A 20,606-nucleotide genomic window follows, 5' to 3' on the forward strand; every position below is an offset into this window, starting at 1 on the left:
CGACAGTTAGCTAGTGAAGTTTCTTGAACAGCAAAAGCTAAATAAACCCCAGTGGTTTCTCATTCTGTGTGAAGCATCAGCACCTGTACCATTCCAGTACAGTAAACAACCTTTGGTATGGAAAGGCAAATTCTAGAATTCATGGCCCACACCAGTAACAAATAATTAAGAACTGAATGGCATCATTCTAAAGGGTGCTGTAACTTTTTAATACCTACGGAAAGTCTTAGGACCGCCTGAAAATGTCTGGTGACAGCTTTTATAAGATAACCACTTTTGAAATTCTTTTCTCTCATTGCTTTTGCACCATCTGTTCAGATAACACTACATTTTCTTTAACTTATTTAATGAGTATTAAAGTGTGATCTAAATATTTAACATTTTCTTGCATGTATCAAGTGTTTTACAAAGTAAGACATTGTTACCTGCATAAACATATTGAACAAAACGGAGAAAGTACCATATGGTGTCATGATTGAATTGTAAAGATTTCACATAATTGCAGCCTTTGGACTATACTATGGACTGAACTGCGTCCCCCGTTCCTAACTCCATGTTGAAGCCCTAACCCTCAATTTGACTGAATTGGAGGCGAGGTCTTTAGGAGGTAATTAAAGTCAGGGTGAGTCCCTGATCCTAAAGAACGAGAGAACCTCCCCTCTGCCTTGCATACACACACAAAATAAGCCAAGTGAGGACAAAGTTGTCTATAAGCCAGGAAGAGTCCTCAATAGGAACCAAATTGGCTGGCACCTTCATCTGGGACTTCTAGCCTCCAGCACTGTGAAAAAATAAATGTGTGTCATTCAAGCCCAGTCTATGGTAAACTGCTTGACAGCCTACACTGAGTGAGACAGGCTAAATAGAGTTTGGGGGTGCATTCTTGGATTCTTCTCTGGACTGCATTACTGATAACTATACCAACTATATTCTGGTGGCAGACTGCTCACTCTGCAGGCTTGTAGTCCAGGGTTTGATACCTTTATCATAGATAGTTAGGACTTCTTCTAACTGGACAAGGCAGTGTCTGATTATGAATCATAGAGCTGAGCATCTGAACATGTAACATAACTCCTGGCTTCATTCGTTAGTGTTTGTCAACAGAAAGTCATTACAACTAACTGGAATGTGGTGCCCTGGACTGGACACTGGAACGGAAAGAAGACATCAGCAGAGAAACTGTTGAAATTCAAATAAAGGATGGATTTTAGTTAACAGTAATCTTCTGATGTCAGCTTCTTAGTTATAGATAGCAATGTACCATGGTAATGTCAAGATGTTAACAACGGGAGAACTGGGTGTGGGACCTCTCTGTACTGTTATTGCAACTTCTATAAATCTAAAATTATTCCAGAATAAAAGCACTTATATAAAAGAAAGCTTCTGCTTGACCTGTGGTGGTACAGTGGATAGAGCATTGACCTGGAATGCTGAGGTCCCAGGTTCAAAACCCCAGTGTCACCAGAACTTGAGCACAGGGTCACTGGCTTGAGCACAGGATCATCAACAGGACCCCAACATCACTGGCTTATGTCAAGGTCTCTGGCTTGAGCAAGGGGTCATTGGCTCAGCTTGGGCACCCTGCCCACCTCCACCCCTGCCCATCAAGGCACAGATGAGAAGCAATTAATGAACAACTAAAGTGAAGCAACTATAAGTTGATGCTTCTCACTCTCTCTCCCTTTCTGTCTCTCAGAAACAATTTAAAAAGGAAAAGAAGAAAGCCACTGTTTTTATTAATCTCCTATGTGCCATATATTTAAATATGGAAGGAATCTATGTTAATGAATACAACCAAATCTGTTTTGTTTTGTTTTGTTTTTAATTCTTTGCTGTTTATTTGCTTTTTTTTTTTTTTTGTATTTTTCTGAAGCTAGAAACGGGGAGAGACAGTCAGACAGACTCCCGCATGCGCCTGACCGGGATCCACCCGGCATGCCCACCAGGGGGCGATGCTCTTCCCACCAGGGGGCGATGCTCTGCCCCTTTGGGCATCGCTCTGTTGCGACCAGAGCCACTCTAGCGCCTGGGGCAGAGGCCAAGGAGCCATCCCCAGTGCCCGGGCCATCTTTGCTCCAATGGAGCCTCGGCTGCAGGAGGGGAAGAGAGAGACAGAGAGGAAGGAGGGGGGAGGGGTGGAGAAGCAGATGGGCACTTCTCCTGTGTGCCCTGGCCGGGAATCGAACCCAGGACTTCTGCCCGCCAGGCCGACGCTCTATCACTGAGCCAACCGGCCAGGGCCTCAAATCTGTTTTTATATACTGGAGTTTAGGTTAAGATTTTATTTGCAAAAAGGCAAATTGTCTAAAAACCATTAACTGATAAAGTACAGATTCATCTAAAAAAAAACCCAACCTGTCTAAAGACCATTAACTAACAGAGTGCAGTCCAGACTCATCATCGGCCCAATGCAGGAGAAAAAGCAAAGGCACTGAAGCCAGATAGACTTAGGGTCTAATCCTGGGGTCCGCCGCTTCCTGTACAAGTCGAACACGTTAGTTAGTCTGAGTTTCGGTTTTCTTATTAGTAAAACAATATTGAAATGCCTAATAAAAGTCATCGCACTGGCCATCCATGGCCTCCCGGGGCTTCGGTCACCCGACTCAGCCTTCCCCCGGCCTTTGCCCTGGTGCCCCCCTCCTGCCCAGAGCCTCGCTGACCTGCTCCCCGCACACCCTGCACCTGCCAGGCCTGCGCTGCCCCAGCTCTTGTTCCCTCTTTCCGGAACACCTGCAGGGATGCTTTGCATCTGGCCAACTTTTGCACATCCTTGAAGATTCAACTCATCACCCTCCCTAGAAGGCTTGTTCGGACTCCCCCGGGCGGGGTGTGTGCTGTGTTCTGTGCACTCCCCCACCGCGCCCACGCTCTTCCAGAAGGACTGGAGGCCGTCCTCGCCCGTCAGTCCTCACCCCACCCTCCCTGCTCGCTCTCTCACAGTGCTGCTGCGGCTCTGCACGCACGCCTTTTTGTTGCGTCTTGTCCCACGCCTCTCCTCTCTGCCAGGCCACGCAGGCTTTAGGAATGGGGACCAGCTCCTGTTCCTCTCACTCTGTCCAGCACTTGACACACAGCAGGCACTTCTGGTTGGCAATGAATGGCTGACCTTTGCCCAGGAAATGAATCACCTATTTCTTCTATGTTTACTGTTTACTGCATCATGTATTTTATGAAATACATGGTAGACTTCTACTTAACCATCCTTACAAAAGACTTTCATAGGCAGCTAGTACTCGAAGTATAAGATAAACTCTTGGCTACTCCCTCCTGAAAACCATAGGCACACACAGTCGCTGCGCTGGTCACAGAGAAACACTGCTTGGTGTCGCGTGTCTTACACAGAGCACGGCACTTTAATATTCACACTGCGATGCTCGGATGCCAAAGAGCCTCGGTGCTCAGGAGGAAGCTCAACATGAACACCTTTCACATAGTATAATTATCTTTCAATTTTAAAGAGTGTTCCTTTGAATAAATTTTCACTAGATCTTAGGGCAGAATTCAGATAGAATTCAGAGAAAACAGTCTTCATGTCCACGCGGTTTTGTAAATAAATGGTTATTCCTCTGTCTTTGAAAGGAAAATGAACGAACCACAATCACAGCTGTGGTTTGGCACGCCCTGGCCTGGTTTCTGCTGGGGTCACTGGGAACGTGTGCCATGTCCACAGTGCCGCAGGGGTCCCTGGGGGGCCAGGGGGGGGGTGAGACAGGCAGCTGCTCCTGATGGGCTGCGTCTTCACATACGGGTCCTGCTATTTCAGGGAAGACCTGCCCGGACACCAGCACAGCGGTCCCCACACACTCACTAGCTGTGTGACATCTGCCATGGCACCTGGAGAGGCTCAGGGGCATGGTGACACGTGCAGAACACGACCACTGGTGTGTAACTGGAAGAGAGAAGAAAGGTCTCTCCAGGAACTGAGAAACTGCTGGCTGTCATCAGCACTGTGAGGATACTTGAACACCCCCTGACACCCACACAGCTGTTCCCAGGTGTGTCCTGCCTTGCCCTCATTAGCTTTACTACTCAGCACGGACTGCACAGATAATTCCGGCAAAGTTCTCAAACCCCCTCACCTTCCCCGTGACAACTCCGCAGACCCATGATCAGTCCTGCCGCCCGCCTGTCCCGCTTTTGAAATCCACAGCTGTGGTGACGGAGGCCATCACCGGGCCGGGTGGCGGTGCCACGCTGAACCAGCCTCAGCTCGTACCTCAGTGGGGCCTCGGGCAGTCCTCTCGCTTGTCTTGGTTAGTTCCTTCCTCTATGCCCCTCAGACTACTCCAGAACTTTATTCCTCTCCTCTAGCCTCCTGCCCGGCACCTTCTCCCTCGTTCTCAGCAGAAACCTCAACTCTTCTTCACCGGGACAATGACAGGGTCAGACTCAGCTGCTCCGGCATCCTTCCAGTCCTGCTCTCAGCCAGCTTCTCCAGACTCCGTTCCCCCTAACTTTATCCGAGGCCTCAGTTCCCTGACGTCTCACAAGTGACCCCCTGGCCTCCCTCCCGTCTGGGCTTCTGAGCCAACCCCTCCCGCCGAAGCTCTTCGCAGCTGGCGCCCTGCTCTGCTGGTCCTCGCGTCCTCCCTGCAGACCGCAGACACAAGGCCAGCCCCCATGTTAAGGACGATGGACAACGCCCCCTTCCCCAATCTAGATCTGCCCCGCCCCCTTCACCTCTCGTGTAAGGTTCTCAAAATGTTTATGCTCCCTATCTTCATTTTCACCTTCCTTTCACTTCTCAAGCCAATATGACATTTTTTAATTACAAAAACTATATGTTCGTTGTAGAAATTTTAGATGATAACAAACCAAAACATGAGAATGCGAACATTTTGAAGCCCCATGCCTTAGAAGCAACGATGGTAATGTGTTGGTACAGGACTGCTGTCTTCTTTCTCCATGTCAGGAAAACATTACATACCATAGGTGAGTGTATCTCCTGAAACCCAGAACGAGCAGACACTCTCCGACGCTCCGCTCCTTGTCGGGCCTCACTGGGCTCCCTCCCCCGCCGGTCCTTCCACGCCGCTGCTCCCCACGGGCTCTGCTCGCCGTGCCCACTGCACATGCACCCCGAGGAGCTCCCTGACCCCGGGCTTGCATGACCACTGACACACGAGGCCCGTCCACACCTGCCTCTCCAGCCCTCCTCGCCTCTCCGGATACCTCCAGACCCTTCGTCACACTGCCCTCCATGCACCTTGACTTGGACGTTCATGCCCACTTCAAACTCAGCATGCAGAAGACAAGGGTCAGCATTTCTGTCCCTGCACCTACTCCTACATTTGTATTTTCTTTCTCTGCTAAGAGCAGCACCCTATCACAGTGAAAGAAGCAAGCAAACCAACTACAGAAATACTACACACATACACACACACAAGCGCGCACATGCACCCTCCCTCCCCCTGCCCCTCACTGAACACACTGGTGTTACCGCGTGACTCCTCCCCCCTGCTCTCCCTGCTCCACCCCATCGGGTCCCAGGTCCTGGAGGGCTGATGCTCTCTCCCTCAGAGGAGTCTTTCCCTCTTCATCTCTCACTGTTCAAGTGCTGACACCTTTGTCTCTCTCGGGACATTTTCTGATCGTCTCCTAAACCAGCGGCAGAGTTCTGGAGCTGGAATTAATCTGGATAAGATTCCCTTAGTGTCCAGTTTGCTGAATCTTCTTTGTAAACTCCACTCGATGAAAATCTGCAACCCCACTTATATTAGAACACATCGCCTTTACGTTCCCCAACAGCTGATGAGCTAGATTCAGTAATCTGACATTTTACTTGTTCTGCTAATAACGGGGGAGGGGGGCACCTGCAATGGGGCCAAGAAGTCTTTGATAAAGCGTGTTCAGTGGCCAAGGGTCACAGGCGGCCAAGGGCTCTCCAGGAGAAGCCGGCACAGGGACTCAGGGGGACAGCAGAGGTCGCCGTGAGGCGCTAAGCTCTCCCATCGGCTTCACCCGCGCCTGGGAGGGAAGGCAGTCTGGGGCAAGAATGGAGCACTCCATGCTCAGAATGCCCATCTGGGCAGTGGGCTGAAGGCAACAACTGCTCTGTTCTCCTGGCTCCGGCTGGACACCACACATTCATAAACTCTCCCAGGCTATTTAGAGCCTCAAGGGGCCATGACTGAGGAAAGGGGCTGATAACACTCCTCCTGCCCATCACCTCACTATTCTTCAGTCGCACGGTTGCTAAGGTGATATTCCATCTTAGTCAAAGGCGACTATGTCACTTCCCTACCTGTGCTCCAGATGAACCCCGAGCCTTTAGCCTACCACTCCAGGCTTCTGGGCACCTCCTGCTCCTTACACCCAGCGACTCTAAGCTACATACTGTCCCTCGAAAGCTCCATGCTTTTCCTAGTCTGGGCCTGGAATGCCCTCTCCATCCACTCCTGTCCACCTAGAAATTTTCTACGCACAATCTGAAATACTGCTCAAAACTCAACAGCTTCCCGAAGCCTTCCTGGCTGTTATGGAAGCTCTTCTCCTACCACTAACCAGGGCGACGGCAACTTCTCGGTCATCTACCCAGGGTTTTCGACTGCCGGCCGGCGGACCTGTAGCACCTCCTCACCCTGGGAGCACCGTGGCCCAGGTGCTGTAATTGCTGTTACATGCCTGCCTCCTCTGACCTCCCCGAGGGCAAGCCCAGCATCTCTGCCGCCTTCACCTGGCACCTGGCACACAGCTGGTACCTGACGCGTGCGGAATGGGGGGAAACTAAGCGCTTCAGGCAGTGCAGGAAGGGCCCTGAGCAGTGCGAAGTCTTCTCGAGCAGTCTCAGAGCTGGGGTCAAAGGTGGGCCAGGGCAGAGCCGAAGAGCTGGTCGTCGATAAAAAGGGGCACCGATGACAGGATGCCGGCTTTCTAAGCACTCTGGACGAGGGCGCAGGGGAGCCGAAAGAGATTGATCATTTAGGTAAATAGGCCACTGCCCGAGGCAGCTGGGTGGGGGTACCAACAAGACTATAAAATCTCATATTAGCCTCAGAGAGCAGAAACATCTGCGCAAGCCACAGCGGGCAGGCTGGCCAAGTTCAGCAACAGGTTAGCCAGGACAGCCCTGTGACCAACAGAAAGGGCCACAGAGGGAAAGAATCAATCATCTAGGCAGGAGGAACCGGAGGGACTAGCAGTGACACAGGGGCTCCACTGGCACTCGGGGGTCAGCAGCCAGCAGCCCACTGGGGCTCTGCAGCGCCCCTCACGGCAGGGCCACTGCGGGCTCCCAAACCTCCCTCACCCCCTCGGGGCCCCTGGCTGCCTGAGTCGAGACCTTGGTGAGCTTTCTGTTTCCCTCTGGGGACTTTGCGCTTTCAACAATGAGGTGCAGCACCCGGCTCCGCACTCACCCACACAACTCAGGGCACAGACATGATTCACCTGCCAGCTAATGTTTCTGTTCGGGGAGTTTCCTTTTTCATATCAACACTTCCATGAATTCTGAATTCGATCAACTCTCTGCTACACAGTTTGACATTAAGAAAACATCACCACTCTGACAACCTGCTGGGGTCAGAAAGGAAGATCTTAAAACCCTTTGGACTCCATGTTAAGACAGGCTTCCAATCCCGATCTTTGATCTCCATTATAAAGCAGTACCAATAAAATAGCGTAGAGATTTATGGGCGAACTTTCATTTGAGCTGTTTCACACCTAAAATAACACGAGCGCTTGGGCCAAGAGGCAGACATTTTCGGTTTAGATTTCAACTGTTTAGGTTTCCTTTTACTTTTAAAACTCAAATCACTTATTTTTTAAAAATTACCTTAAATATGACAATTTACATGGTCTCTCCCAGAGAAGACAGTCGGGAGACGCTAACGGGGTGGATGTCACGCCTTCTGAGAGGGACGGGCCCCAGTCTGGGTACACAGTCGTTCTCTATCCTAACAGACACCTATCTCTTGTCAAAAAAGGGGTCTTTAAAGGGGATTTAAATGGACAACACGTATTTAAATTTACCTTTCCTCCTGAGTACACCATACTGTTAATAAGAGTAACCGAATACTTATTAATGTGACTAACACCCTAACAAGAAGAGTTTCATTTAGAAGCAGCAGGATGGCACTCGGAGTCCAGCTCTGTGGCAGTGCATTCTGTCCTGACCTGCGGGAGGAGAATTCCCGAGTCCACTTAGGTCGTGATTCTGACGTGTCACGTACAGGTCGGTAGCATGGAATGAAAAGATATGGGTGCCCCACTCCCATGGGCACCCACCACACCCCCGCCCCAGGCCACGCTCTCGTCCCCCACCTATGAAGGCGGGGCAATGATTCTGCCCAATGAGGGAGCAGAGGACCGGGAGGAGGAGGAGAGCGGTCACCCAGCTTTTAAGAAGACCTTTATAGGCACAGTCAAGTGAAAACAGCAGAAAAGTTCCTGGACACAGTCCTTTAAGAAACAAAAATGAGTAGGAAGAAAGGTCAGAGCTGTGGTTCCAAGGAATCCGAAGGCCCAGCCGCTGCTGTCCAAGGTTGTGGGCCAGCGCCCCCCGGCTCCTGCCAATCTCGGGGCAGTGCCGGGAGGCGGCAGGAGCGCAGCCGCTCGGAGGCAGGAGGGCCTTGCTCCGCCCTGTTCCCACTGTCAGGGGTTCGGAGCAGAGTCCCAACGAGAAATTCTAGAACTGTGACAATCACGAAAATGAAGTAAAGAGAACAGGAAAAAAAATGCTTAGTTAGCTAACCTAATGTTGTTTTATCATTTTCTAATTTTGAAACATAATTCCTGTTATAAAAGGAGAACGTAGCAGCTGGATAAGGGAAAGACCCCTGTTTAGAAGAAGAACTGCTAACTGTGACTACTATTCTTAAGTGTTGGAGTCTGAAGAGCAGAGTTACACTGGACTGCGCGGGGAGAACATTCCTCCGATCCAGGCAGTCCACGGAGCACAGCCGAGACGGGCTCTGCAGGTCTGTCCTGACGCTGAACGATCCAGGCAGTCCACGGAGCACAGCCGAGAGGGCTCTGCAGGTCTGTCCTGACGCTGAACGATCCAGGCAGTCCACGGAGCGCGGCCGAGACGGGCTCTGCAGGTCTGTCCTGACGCTGAACGATCCAGGCAGTCCACGGAGCACAGCCGAGACGGGCTCTGCAGGTCTGTCCTGACGCTGAACGATCCAGGCAGTCCACGGAGCACAGCCGAGAGGGCTCTGCAGGTCTGTCCTGACGCTGAACGATCCAGGCAGTCCACGGAGCACAGCCGAGAGGGCTCTGCAGGTCTGTCCTGACGCTGAACGATCCAGGCAGTCCACGGAGCACAGCCGAGAGGGCTCTGCAGGTCTGTCCTGACGCTGAACGATCCAGGCAGTCCACGGAGCGCGGCCGAGACGGGCTCTGCAGGTCTGTCCTGACGCTGAACGATCCAGGCAGTCCACGGAGCACAGCCGAGAGGGCTCTGCAGGTCTGTCCTGACGCTGAACGATCCAGGCAGTCCACGGAGCGCGGCCGAGAGGGCTCTGCAGGTCTGTCCTGAGGCTGAACGATCCAGGCAGTCCACGGAGCGCGGCCGAGAGGGCTCTGCAGGTCTGTCCTGACGCTGAACGATCCAGGCAGTCCACGGAGCGCGGCCGAGAGGGCTCTGCAGGTCTGTCCTGACGCTGAACGATCCAGGCAGTCCACGGAGCACAGCCGAGAGGGCTCTGCAGGTCTGTCCTGACGCTGAACGATCCAGGCAGTCCACGGAGCACAGCCGAGACGGGCTCTGCAGGTCTGTCCTGAGGCTGAACGATCCAGGCAGTCCACGGAGCACAGCCGAGAGGGCTCTGCAGGTCTGTCCTGACGCTGAACGATCCAGGCAGTCCACGGAGCACAGCCGAGAGGGCTCTGCAGGTCTGTCCTGACGCTGAACGATCCAGGCAGTCCACGGAGCACAGCCGAGACGGGCTCTGCTGGTCTGTCCTGAGGCTGAACGATCCAGGCAGTCCACGGAGCACAGCCGAGAGGGCTCTGCAGGTCTGTCCTGAGGCTGAACGATCCAGGCAGTCCACGGAGCGCGGCCGAGAGGGCTCTGCAGGTCTGTCCTGACGCTGAACGATCCAGGCAGTCCACGGAGCACAGCCGAGACGGGCTCTGCAGGTCTGTCCTGAGGCTGAACGATCCAGGCAGTCCACGGAGCACAGCCGAGAGGGCTCTGCAGGTCTGTCCTGACGCTGAACGATCCAGGCAGTCCACGGAGCACGGCCGAGACGGGCTCTGCAGGTCTGTCCTGACGCTGAACGATCCAGGCAGTCCACGGAGCGCGGCCGAGAGGGCTCTGCAGGTCTGTCCTGACGCTGAACGATCCAGGCAGTCCACGGAGCACAGCCGAGACGGGCTCTGCAGGTCTGTCCTGAGGCTGAACGATCCAGGCAGTCCACGGAGCGCGGCCGAGAGGGCTCTGCAGGTCTGTCCTGACGCTGAACGATCCAGGCAGTCCACGGAGCGCGGCCGAGAGGGCTCTGCAGGTCTGTCCTGAGGCTGAACGATCCAGGCAGTCCACGGAGCGCGGCCGAGAGGGCTCTGCAGGTCTGTCCTGAGGCTGAACGATCCAGGCAGTCCACGGAGCGCGGCCGAGAGGGCTCTGCAGGTCTGTCCTGACGCTGAACGATCCAGGCAGTCCACGGAGCGCGGCCGAGACGGGCTCTGCAGGTCTGTCCTGACGCTGAACGATCCAGGCAGTCCACGGAGCACGGCCGAGACGGGCTCTGCAGGTCTGTCCTGACGCTGAACGATACAGGCAGTCCACGGAGCACGGCCGAGACGGGCTCTGCAGGTCTGTCCTGAGGCTGAACGATCCAGGCAGTCCACGGAGCGCGGCCGAGAGGGCTCTGCAGGTCTGTCCTGACGCTGAACGATCCAGGCAGTCCACGGAGCGCGGCCGAGAGGGCTCTGCAGGTCTGGCCTGACGCTGAACGATCCAGGCAGTCCACGGAGCACAGCCGAGACGGGCTCTGCAGGTCTGTCCTGACGCTGAACGATCCAGGCAGTCCACGGAGCGCGGCCGAGACGGGTTCTGCAGGTCTGTCCTGACGCTGAACGATCCAGGCAGTCCACGGAGCGCGGCCGAGACGGGCTCTGCAGGTCTGTCCTGACGCTGAACGATCCAGGCAGTCCACGGAGCACAGCCGAGAGGGCTCTGCAGGTCTGTCCTGACGCTGAACGATCCAGGCAGTCCACGGAGCGCGGCCGAGAGGGCTCTGCAGGTCTGTCCTGACGCTGAACGATCCAGGCAGTCCACGGAGCGCAGCCGAGACGGGCTCTGTAGGTTTGTCCTGACGTTGAATTTGCATGTAAGTCGGAACAGGCACACTTGTCTATTAAATGCAACTTAGATGACTGTCCTAACAGAGCATTTATCTTTACCTTTCTGTGCATATAAAACTTAAACATTTTCAAACCTACAGAACCCATCTCGTTTGTAACCTGGGGACCGCCTGTATTTACTTCGAGTGGTCTTTAAAGAGATTGCCACTTCGGTGTCTCTTTCCACCATAACGTTCTAGTTTTTGTAGACAACAAGGATTTTGGAGTCTGACCCACCTTCCCTAAGAGGCCCTGCACTTTCAGATGGGGATGGAGATACCTGCGGGTATAATAGTAAAGGCAGTCCCTGCTCCGCCAGCACAGGGCTGGGCACTCACGGGTCAAATGGCTTGAGGGTTCCTGGACCTGGCAGAGGACGGTCCGGAAGTCCATCGTCCACACGTCACATGTGTGGCCAGGTGGGGCTGAGGGGGAGGCGCCTTGCCCCGGCGCCCCAGGGCACAGCTACAGAAGGCCTCGGGGCTGCAGGGATGATGGAACTTCCCACGATGGCCGTGTGGAAGCTGCGGCAGCCTAGACCAGGTGGGCTCCACAGGAGAGACGGAGGGGCTGAGAAACCTCTGATGCAGCCACCGTCTCTATTTGCAGAGAGCCTTGATTTCAGATTTGAAGAGGAATTACTGTCATCGCTCGGCATCCACAGGGGCCTGCTTTCGGGACCACCCTGAAGACGCCCACGTCTGGGGATGCTCAAGTCCCTTATATAAAATGGTGTATGTAGCATTTGCCTAGAACCTACGCACATCCTTTAAATCACCTCTAGATTATTTACCATACCTAATACAATGCAAATGCCGTGTAGTTATTCTACTGTATTGTTTGGGGCAGCGTTTTTCAATCACTGGTCCATGGATTAGTTCACTAGAAATTTGGTGCTGGTCCACAAAAGAGTTAACCACCCTGATGTATGAAGATTATAGACCTAATGATCTCAGTCGAATCTGCTTATGCTCAGGGTGATTTCTGCCTTAGTGGTCCCCAAAATAATTCACTGGTCCTCAAATGTAAAAAGGTTAAAAACCACCAGTTTAGGAAATAACAAGAAAAAAAGTCTGTACCTGTTCAGAACAGATGCACCCAGCACAGGGCCAGCTACATAGTGTAGTAGGTCAGCAACCACGTAACATTTTCCCGAATGCTTCCAACCTGTAATTGGTTGAATCCAAGGACACAGACCAGTGGATACAGAAGACTGTATAATAGCTGGGTGGTCTTACCAGCCTCAGGCCCCAGGCCAACTATGCATTTGGGATACGGGCTCAGTTCCTCTGTCTCTGTATGTGAATACCTTGGCAGACGGTATATTCTGGGCAACGGTGTGACGGGGGAGGGGGCAGGGCAGGCGTCCATGTGCCGCTCACCCCGGAGATGCCCCACCCCGATGGTCCCTGGCCACAGGGCAGGATGGGTGTCATCCTGGCAATGCTAATTGTGGTAGCAGGTCTTCTTAAGAGCCAGTGTTCTCCTGGATTCTGTTTTCTTCATAGCTAGAGCTCTGAAAACTGGTACTGCCTCATGTCAGTCCCTCCTGGGTGGCCCTGTGAGGGGATCAGAAAGAACTCCTGCATGGTCTTTTATTCATCACTGTCCCCAGGGCCTGGCCCAGTGCCCCGCAGATATTGGTGTCCATTAAATACTTGCTAAAGGCGGTCTATAAATCAGTGTGGCACCAGGAGCGGCAGAACCCGGACGAGGAGGGAAAGCCCAGACCCCTCCTTGGCTCCCTCTGCTCTCCCATCACCGAGACTCCAGCTCCTCCTGTGCAGGGCAGGCCAGGAGCAGAGGAGCCCCGGAGGCAGATTTAACGGCGGGTGCCCCGGGCGCATGCCTTGGGCCCTGACTTCTGAAGGGCCCCGCAAAACCCCAACTGGACACTTTTTTCTAATGAATGACACCAAGTTTGGTTTCATATGTGCAATTTTAACATTAATAGTACATAATATTTTTTATTTATTTAAAGATATGGTTAACATGTATTTTTATTTTCCCTGTCTCTTTCTTCTTTATAAGGAACCCAATATTTTCTTCTGTGCCCGGGGCCTCAACCTACTTTTATCTGCCTTTGAGGAGCCCCCACCCTTTAGAACATGGGTCAAAACTTTTCCTTAAAAGGTCAACAGTAACTTTTCATTCCACTCTCCTGTTACATTATGACCATTACGTAGATATTACCTAAAAGTGAATGGGCATGACTATGTTACAATAAAACTTTATAGAAACTGTGGTGCCCTGGGCTCAGTTCGCTGAGCCCTGCTTTGGAACCACAGTCTGCAAGCAGTCCTCTTTCCTCGTTTCTTTCCAAAGCTGGCTACTTGTCTGAGTGACTGAGTGGCAGGACCAGCATGAGGGCCGGACAGGAACACCAGGGTCTGGCCTTGGTCTCTCTTTAGTTTGGTTCCTCTCGAATACACAGGGGCCTAACAGGAAAACAGGTGATAATAGAGGGCGAGTGTTTTCCCAGGGAAAACCTTTTTTTTTCCCCCTTAAAGAGTTCATTAGATGTGAGAAAAGGTGTCGGACAAGGTTACTTCTCCTCAGGAATTGTTTTTGTTTAAAGAGCAATAAACAAACAAAAAGTGATGAGGGGAGAGGGCTGAATTGAAGCACGTTTTTCAATCCAAGAAACTGGAGACTGATTTTTACCTTCTGAACCAAGTAGACACTCGTCGCTCTCTGAGCAGCCACGTGGTCCAGTGCGGAGCCCTCGGGAACAAAGTAACTGACATCGGCGATGTGCACGCCCACTTCATAGATGTCGCCTGGAAAGGGACAAGAAGGTCAGTCAGCGGGGCCTGGGAGGCGGCCAGCCCTCCTGAAATCCTCCTCAGAATGCATGCCACTCTCGGAGGCCCCAGCAGCCCTCCCTCGTCTCGCTGGACACTGCACCCAGCCCCGTGACTTCACTGTTGCTACTTGAGATTTTTATCCCGAACAAACATCATTTACCGTTTTCACAAAATGTCTCCCATTTCTAAAGGCTTTCTGGCTTTGACTTGATAAAGAAGACTCATTCTGGATGGTGAAGAAACCCTTTCGGGTCTCTAGAAGCAAATTAATCCCAATCCTGCAGTCTCTGCCCCTGACAGACCTGCCCGGCCTGCCCGTTCTGGCGACAGCCTTCACTCAGCCCACGGCCAGCCTTCCTGCCCTGACTCAGCCCCTCTGACCCAACCTTCCATACGGCTGCTAGGGATCTTCTTAGCCATGGATCTGGTGGTGTCACTCCTTAGCCTGCTATTCATGTCCTTGCATGGTCTCACCCCGAACTCCCACACCAGCCTGCAGACCTCACCGTCCACATGCTCTGTATGCAGCCATCCTGGGGAACTTCTTTCCCTTCCCAGAACACATCACCTCATCCCGTTCCGATGCTGGCTTGGCTTGTGCTTTTTCTTGCACTTGGGATCATTTCAACGGAATCTGCCCATCAAAATCCTTCTTATCTAATGAGGGTCAACTGAAAGAAATCCAGGACAAGAGGAGAGTCTCTGCCCTGTGTCCTCCACCTGCACTTTTTTTTTTTTTTGTATTTTTCTGAAGTTGGAAACGGGGAGGCAGTCAGACAGACTCCCGCATGCGCCCGACCGGGATCCACCCGCATGCCCACCAGGGGGGCGATGCTCTGCCCATCTGGGGCATTGCTCTGTTGCAACCAGAGCCATTCTAGCACCTGAGGCAGAAGCCATGGAGCCATCCTCAGCGCCCAGGCCAACTTTGCTCCAATGGAGCCTTAGCTGCAGGAGGGGAAGAGAGAGACAGAGAGGAAGGAGAGGGGGAGGGGTGGAGAAGCAGATGGGCGCTTCTCCTGTGTGCCCTGGCCAGGAATCGAACCCGGGACTCCTGCACACCAGGGCGATGCTCTACCACTGAGCAAACCGGCCAGGGCCTCCACCTGCACTTTTAAAGCACCTAATCCATAACTGAAGATGGTCCCCCTGGCCTTTTCTTCAAAGGTCTCATCGCTACCAGATAGTGCAGCACATCTGCACTGAGTTACCCACATGCCTGTCTTGCCCGTAAGAGACATCACTCCTCATACTCACTGATTGCTTCTCCCTATGCCTTGACCAGGGGGCTCCAGCTGAGCCAGTGACCCCTTGCTCAGGCCAGTGTAAGCTCCAGAAAGGCAGGGCCTTCTGCGGGAAGTCCGCTGCTGTAGGCCCAGTGCCCAGAATACCTGACACACAGTAGGCAATCAATCACACCTGCTGAGTGAACAAATCAATAACTGGTTTGCCTATTTCCTTTTTCCTTCCGGCCAAGACTCTTCTTGTTCTCCCTCTTAGAACTGCCTTTCCCCTGCTTGTGGGGCTGTTTTCCAGCAGGACCTGCCTGTCCTACCAGCTCTAGCAGAGACGGTCAGATGACTCATGCCAATGAGCTGCACCTAAATCTGTGTTGGAGGCCAGGAAAGTCACAAATTAAAGATTGACTCAAACATCCTATAAGTCACCTGTCAAATATAGTATATGTAATTATACACACACACTTACACATATATGTGAAAATGCACAAAGTGGACAGAATATGAAAATCAGTACATATGTAAGGTAAGTGTGTCGTTTGAAGACAGCATCGTGGGCACACAGAAGCACACTGATTATATGAGCACAAAAGTGAATTTGCTTAAATTTAAATACATGCTTGCTGCAATTCCATTACGCCCCAACCCTGTTCACAGTGACTGGCCTAGGCGTAGGTATGGGACTCAAGTAGATCTATTCTGAGTCTATTTCCAGGGATTGAGGCAGACTTCAGGGTCCTAGGATTCCGAATCTCGGGGTCTCACAATCCCAGGAAGAGTAAGGACCACTGTAAGTGGAACTGCCAAAGAAACATCTTTGCGCCCTGGCCGGTTGGCTCAGCGGTAGAGCGTCAGCCTAGCGTGTGGAGGACCCGGGTTTGATTCCCGGCCAGGGCACACAGGAGAAGCGCCCATTTGCTTCTCCACCCCTCCGCCGCGCCTTCCTCTCTGTCTCTCTCGTCCCCTCCCGCAGCCAAGGCTCCATTGGAGCAAAGATGGCCCGGGCGCTGGGGATGGCTCTGTGGCCTCTGCCCCAGGCGCTAGAGTGGCTCTGGTCGCAACATGGCGATGCCCAGGATGGGCAGAGCATCGCCCCCTGGTGGGAAGAGCCTCGCACATGGTGGGCGTGCCGGGTGGATCCCGGTCGGGCGCATGCGGGAGTCTGTCTGACTGTCTCTCCGTTTCCAGCTTCAGAAAAATGAAAAAAAAAAAAAAGAAACACCTTTGCCACATAATCATGCCAATAGAGTCAATGATAGGTCTAAGAAATAAAGGGAGAAATCACAATGACCTCATTTGAAATCCCAGATCCGCTGAACCTGCAACTAGTCCACCTATGGGCTTGGCAGTTCACAAATCAACCAATTCCCTCTCAGTTATGATGACTCACTGAAGGAATCCTGACTGGTACCCAGGCTGACTCAGAAGAGTTTGCTGACAGAGCCCCACCTGCTCCTCTGGCTCCCGGATAATCGGCCTGGAGGCATCAACATTGTATCTGCACATCTTGTAGCTGCTTATCCTCCTCCCCTTCCTTCTCCATTGGGGGATGATTCTTCCCTCAGGTTGTTTTGTTTTGTTTTGGGGGGGGGGGAGGGATAGAGATGAGAAGCATTAACTTGTATTTGCAACAGTTTAGTTGTTCATTGATTGCTTCTCATATGTGCCTTGACTGGGGCACTCCAGCTGAGCCAGTGACCCCTTGCTCAGGCCAGTGACCTTGGGCTTCAAGCCAGTGACCTCTGGGCTCCAGCCAGCGACCATGGGGTCATGTTGATGATCCCATGCTCAAGCCAGTGTCCCTGCGGCTCAAGCCAGATGAGCCCACGCCCAAGCCAGGGACCTCAGAGTTTCAAACCTGGGACCACAGTGTCCCAGGTTGATGCTCTGTCCACTGTACCACCAGTGGACAGACATCCCTCGATTTTTAAACTAGAAGAATGTTTAAACATGCGTGGCTGAAATAAGGGGTTCGGGGGAGGGAAAGGACTTAAGATTCCCTAGTCTTCATCGGTCTCACACTCTGGGACCACCCTCAGGCCACCCTCCCACAGGGCACGCATCGGGCTTTCCCACCCAGGCCTGTAACATGAATCCACTGGGGAAAACTCAAGTCCAGCTAAGAGCCTGGCTGCTGTAGGATCGTATAACACGCCTCCTTCCTGCAGAGCAGAGGAGGCTGTCTGGACGGCCGAGGGAATGAGGAGGGCGCACGGCTTCGAGTTCAGCTGCCCCGCTCTGAGGGCCACACCGCTGTGCTGCTGGGTCACGGGGAACGGCAAGGCCGCCCCGTGAGGATCGAGGAAGTCAGCCCCCAGGACGCGGCCAAGCGGCTCAGACAGCTCATCTCCAATTCTGATATTACAAGTATCTAAAACCAACACTTGAAGAAGGTAAAATAATGTGTCTCCTTTTGAAGTCAGAATTGTAATATATTGGCCTAACAGGTAAATATTGACAAAAGGAAAAGAGAGGGGATTATTACATCATGATATAAATCATAATTTTAAATTCAGTCTCTGTGTTGTTACTACACATGAACTTTCTGTCCTTAGTCAAAATTGACAAACTGACAAAGAGTTCATTACCAGAGATAAAACATGAAGGCGGCCAATCAAAACATATCTGAGAGGCTTCAGTTTCACTCGGAATTCCCAGGAGAGCCTCTAAAACCAGCAAAGAGACGCTCTCTTATTCTCTCCTCCGGACATTTTTTATGGAAACACTAAGTAAATATTTTATTACATATATTTACATAATGTGAACTTGCAGAACTCTTGAGGTAGTTGTACTGTAGTTCTTATTCTATGAAAGAGAAAATATAGATCCAAAAGTTTACAAAATACATGCCGCCAACACATTTAGGACAAGTTTGATGTTTTTAAAGAAAAACTGTCAGCCATGTAGAAGTATTCCTTAGATTTTTTCCTTCACATTAGACCGCTTTCATCCCGTGGGCTGAGGCGGATCTTGTGAGGTTTGAAGAGGGAAGGTCCCCCAGGCCGGCCATGGCTGGTCAACCGGCCCACGGCCCACAAACTTAAGTGAATACAAATGCTCCTCTGCGTGACCTTGAGAGGACATGATCACTGCTTCGTGCAATTAAAACACTAACAGCACCTAAAGCAGGTGCTTAAGAGCTGTCTTCTCTGCCAGCCTGTCTGCCACGCTGCCCAGCAGTGTCCCTGTCAGGTGGCCCCTGACACAGCTCAAGGGGCAGAGCTCACATCCTGAAGCCACTGCTCTACTTCTGGAGGGCTCTGGTGGCGAGAAGGGGCTTCCTAACATGGATCCATGACACACGGAAACAGAGCACGAGTCCATCTCAGCACTGGTCCCCCACAAGAGGCAACTCCTCCGCTGGAGGCACTCAACGGCCCACTGTGGTCGGCAGATGTGCTACTGTAGTAACTGTATGATGTTACCAGCGCCACGAGAGAGGAAGGTTACAAAACCTCACCGAATGGGAGTGAGGTGAGCTGAAATCTGTTTTTACTTCAGTGAGAACACACAAAGTGTTTTATAATTTATAACTATACAAATGCAATGCTGACAATGACGATCACAAAAATGATATTAAGGACAGCAGCAGCAACCATTTATTTAACTTCTCCTTCATGCCAGGGCCTCCGCACACATTAACGGGGCTTTGGCGAGAGCCATGTAAACCATATTTTGCAGATGAGTCACCGGAGGCTCAGCGAGGTTCCAAGTCACTTGTCCAAGTTTACCTGGCTGGTAAGTAACAAACCCTGGACTCAAAGCCAAGTCAGATTCAGAGCCTTTGCTCCTTGCATTACCAACCCCCACCCTCCACCAGTGTCGCCCTAACTCCGGGACACAATACAACCCCCTTTTCTGTCTCCGTGGACCACAGCTAGAAGCGCCTCCCTACCTCTTATGATTCGACAGAGGCCACATTCTCACCACGGATTCAGGGGTCCTGTCAGGGGCCGGCCCGGCCTCATTCCCAGCTCCCGCCCGGACCCTGCAGGGGCTCCTCCGGTGCCCACTGCCAATCTCGCTGGCACGAGCAGCCGGCCTGGTTCCGCAGCAACCACTAAGCCACTGGCTCTAATTCTATTTAATCATAAGCCCTTGAGATCCAACCATCTCTTTCTAAATTGCCAGCTTACAGTCATCTGTGGCTGGTGGCAGAGTGGCTGTCCTATTACAGGTGGGAATACCAGGCTTCCCCTGCCTTCCCAAGAGAGAGAACGGGGCCTTCCAGACCTGGGTCACTTGATGTCGCCTTTACCCGCTGCTGAGACTGGACAGTGGTGACAGAGGCTCTTCTTGACCCACCCAGTAGGATACACCAGAATGTAGTGGAACAATGCTGCTACGTGAAATGCACTTAGTATTTCACGTAATAGCATTGTTAGCAAAAAATAACTATTTGTCCAGGTCACTAATGGCCTTTGTGTCACTGAATTCAAACCCTTTTAGGTCTGACTGGGCCCGGACCTTGTAGGACATCTGGGGCTTGGCGATGTCCCCTTGTTAAGACCCTCTCCTTCTGGCTACAGGCCCCACCTGCGTGCCCAGCACTGCGGCTGCTCCTCCTCCAGCTCTGCGTCCTCTTCTGTCCCCGACATGCCCCAAGCTCGGCCGGCTGCCTTCTCCTCCCAGTCTGCGCTCTCTCCCTGGACTGCCTCGTCCACTGCCGGGAGCTCAAGCTGCTCTGTGCCTCCGTGTCCTCAGTCTGTGCCCCCGGCCTGGACATCTCCAAGCTCCAGACCGACACGCACAAGGGTCTGCTGGGAATGGCCACACAGCTGTCCCTCAGGCCTCTCACACGCACCCCCTCAAACATCCTCGCCCCCCCACAAGACCTTTCCTCTCCCCATGCTCTCTGTCCCGGAAGTGGAGCCCCCCTACTAACCCACCCCTGCCGAAACCTAGAAGAGACCTGGGTCTGCATCCCGCAGGCGTGCGGCACCCTCCCTCCCAACGCCTCTCCTGTCTGCCCGTCTCTCCTCTGCCCACCACGCCTGCCTCGGCCAGGGCCACCACCGTTTCTCTGAGGGAAGATCTAAGAGTCTCCTCGTGGCTCCACACTGCAGATAGTTCTCTTTCCCAAGTCCGAATCTCCCCCCATCCCACCTCCCTGTGTCAGCCTGCGGTCGCCCCCACACCTGGTGTCCCCAGCGTGCGTCCCACCTATCCCTACCTACCTCACGTGACTTACAAATCACTACTTCCCAGCGGAGGCCACTCTATCCTCAGTCGGAAACACAATAAAAAAATTCCCCCGTAGGTGCGCCAAAAT

General features: G+C 52.7%; 1 protein-coding gene across 1 annotated transcript in view; it reads right to left on the reverse strand.

The window, feature by feature from the left end:
- The window catches only part of DIS3L2 (DIS3 like 3'-5' exoribonuclease 2), a 334,423-nt gene that overhangs the window by 92,057 nt on the left and 221,760 nt on the right, over positions 1-20,606 (reverse strand). Inside the window, exon 11 of the mRNA XM_066233727.1 lies at positions 13,954-14,069. Within this exon, the coding sequence (XP_066089824.1) occupies positions 13,954-14,069 (116 nt within the window). The remainder of the gene's footprint in view (positions 1-13,953; positions 14,070-20,606) is intronic.

This window comes from Saccopteryx bilineata, chromosome 5 (assembly GCF_036850765.1).
Source record: "Saccopteryx bilineata isolate mSacBil1 chromosome 5, mSacBil1_pri_phased_curated, whole genome shotgun sequence".
Lineage (NCBI taxonomy): Eukaryota > Metazoa > Chordata > Mammalia > Chiroptera > Emballonuridae > Saccopteryx > Saccopteryx bilineata.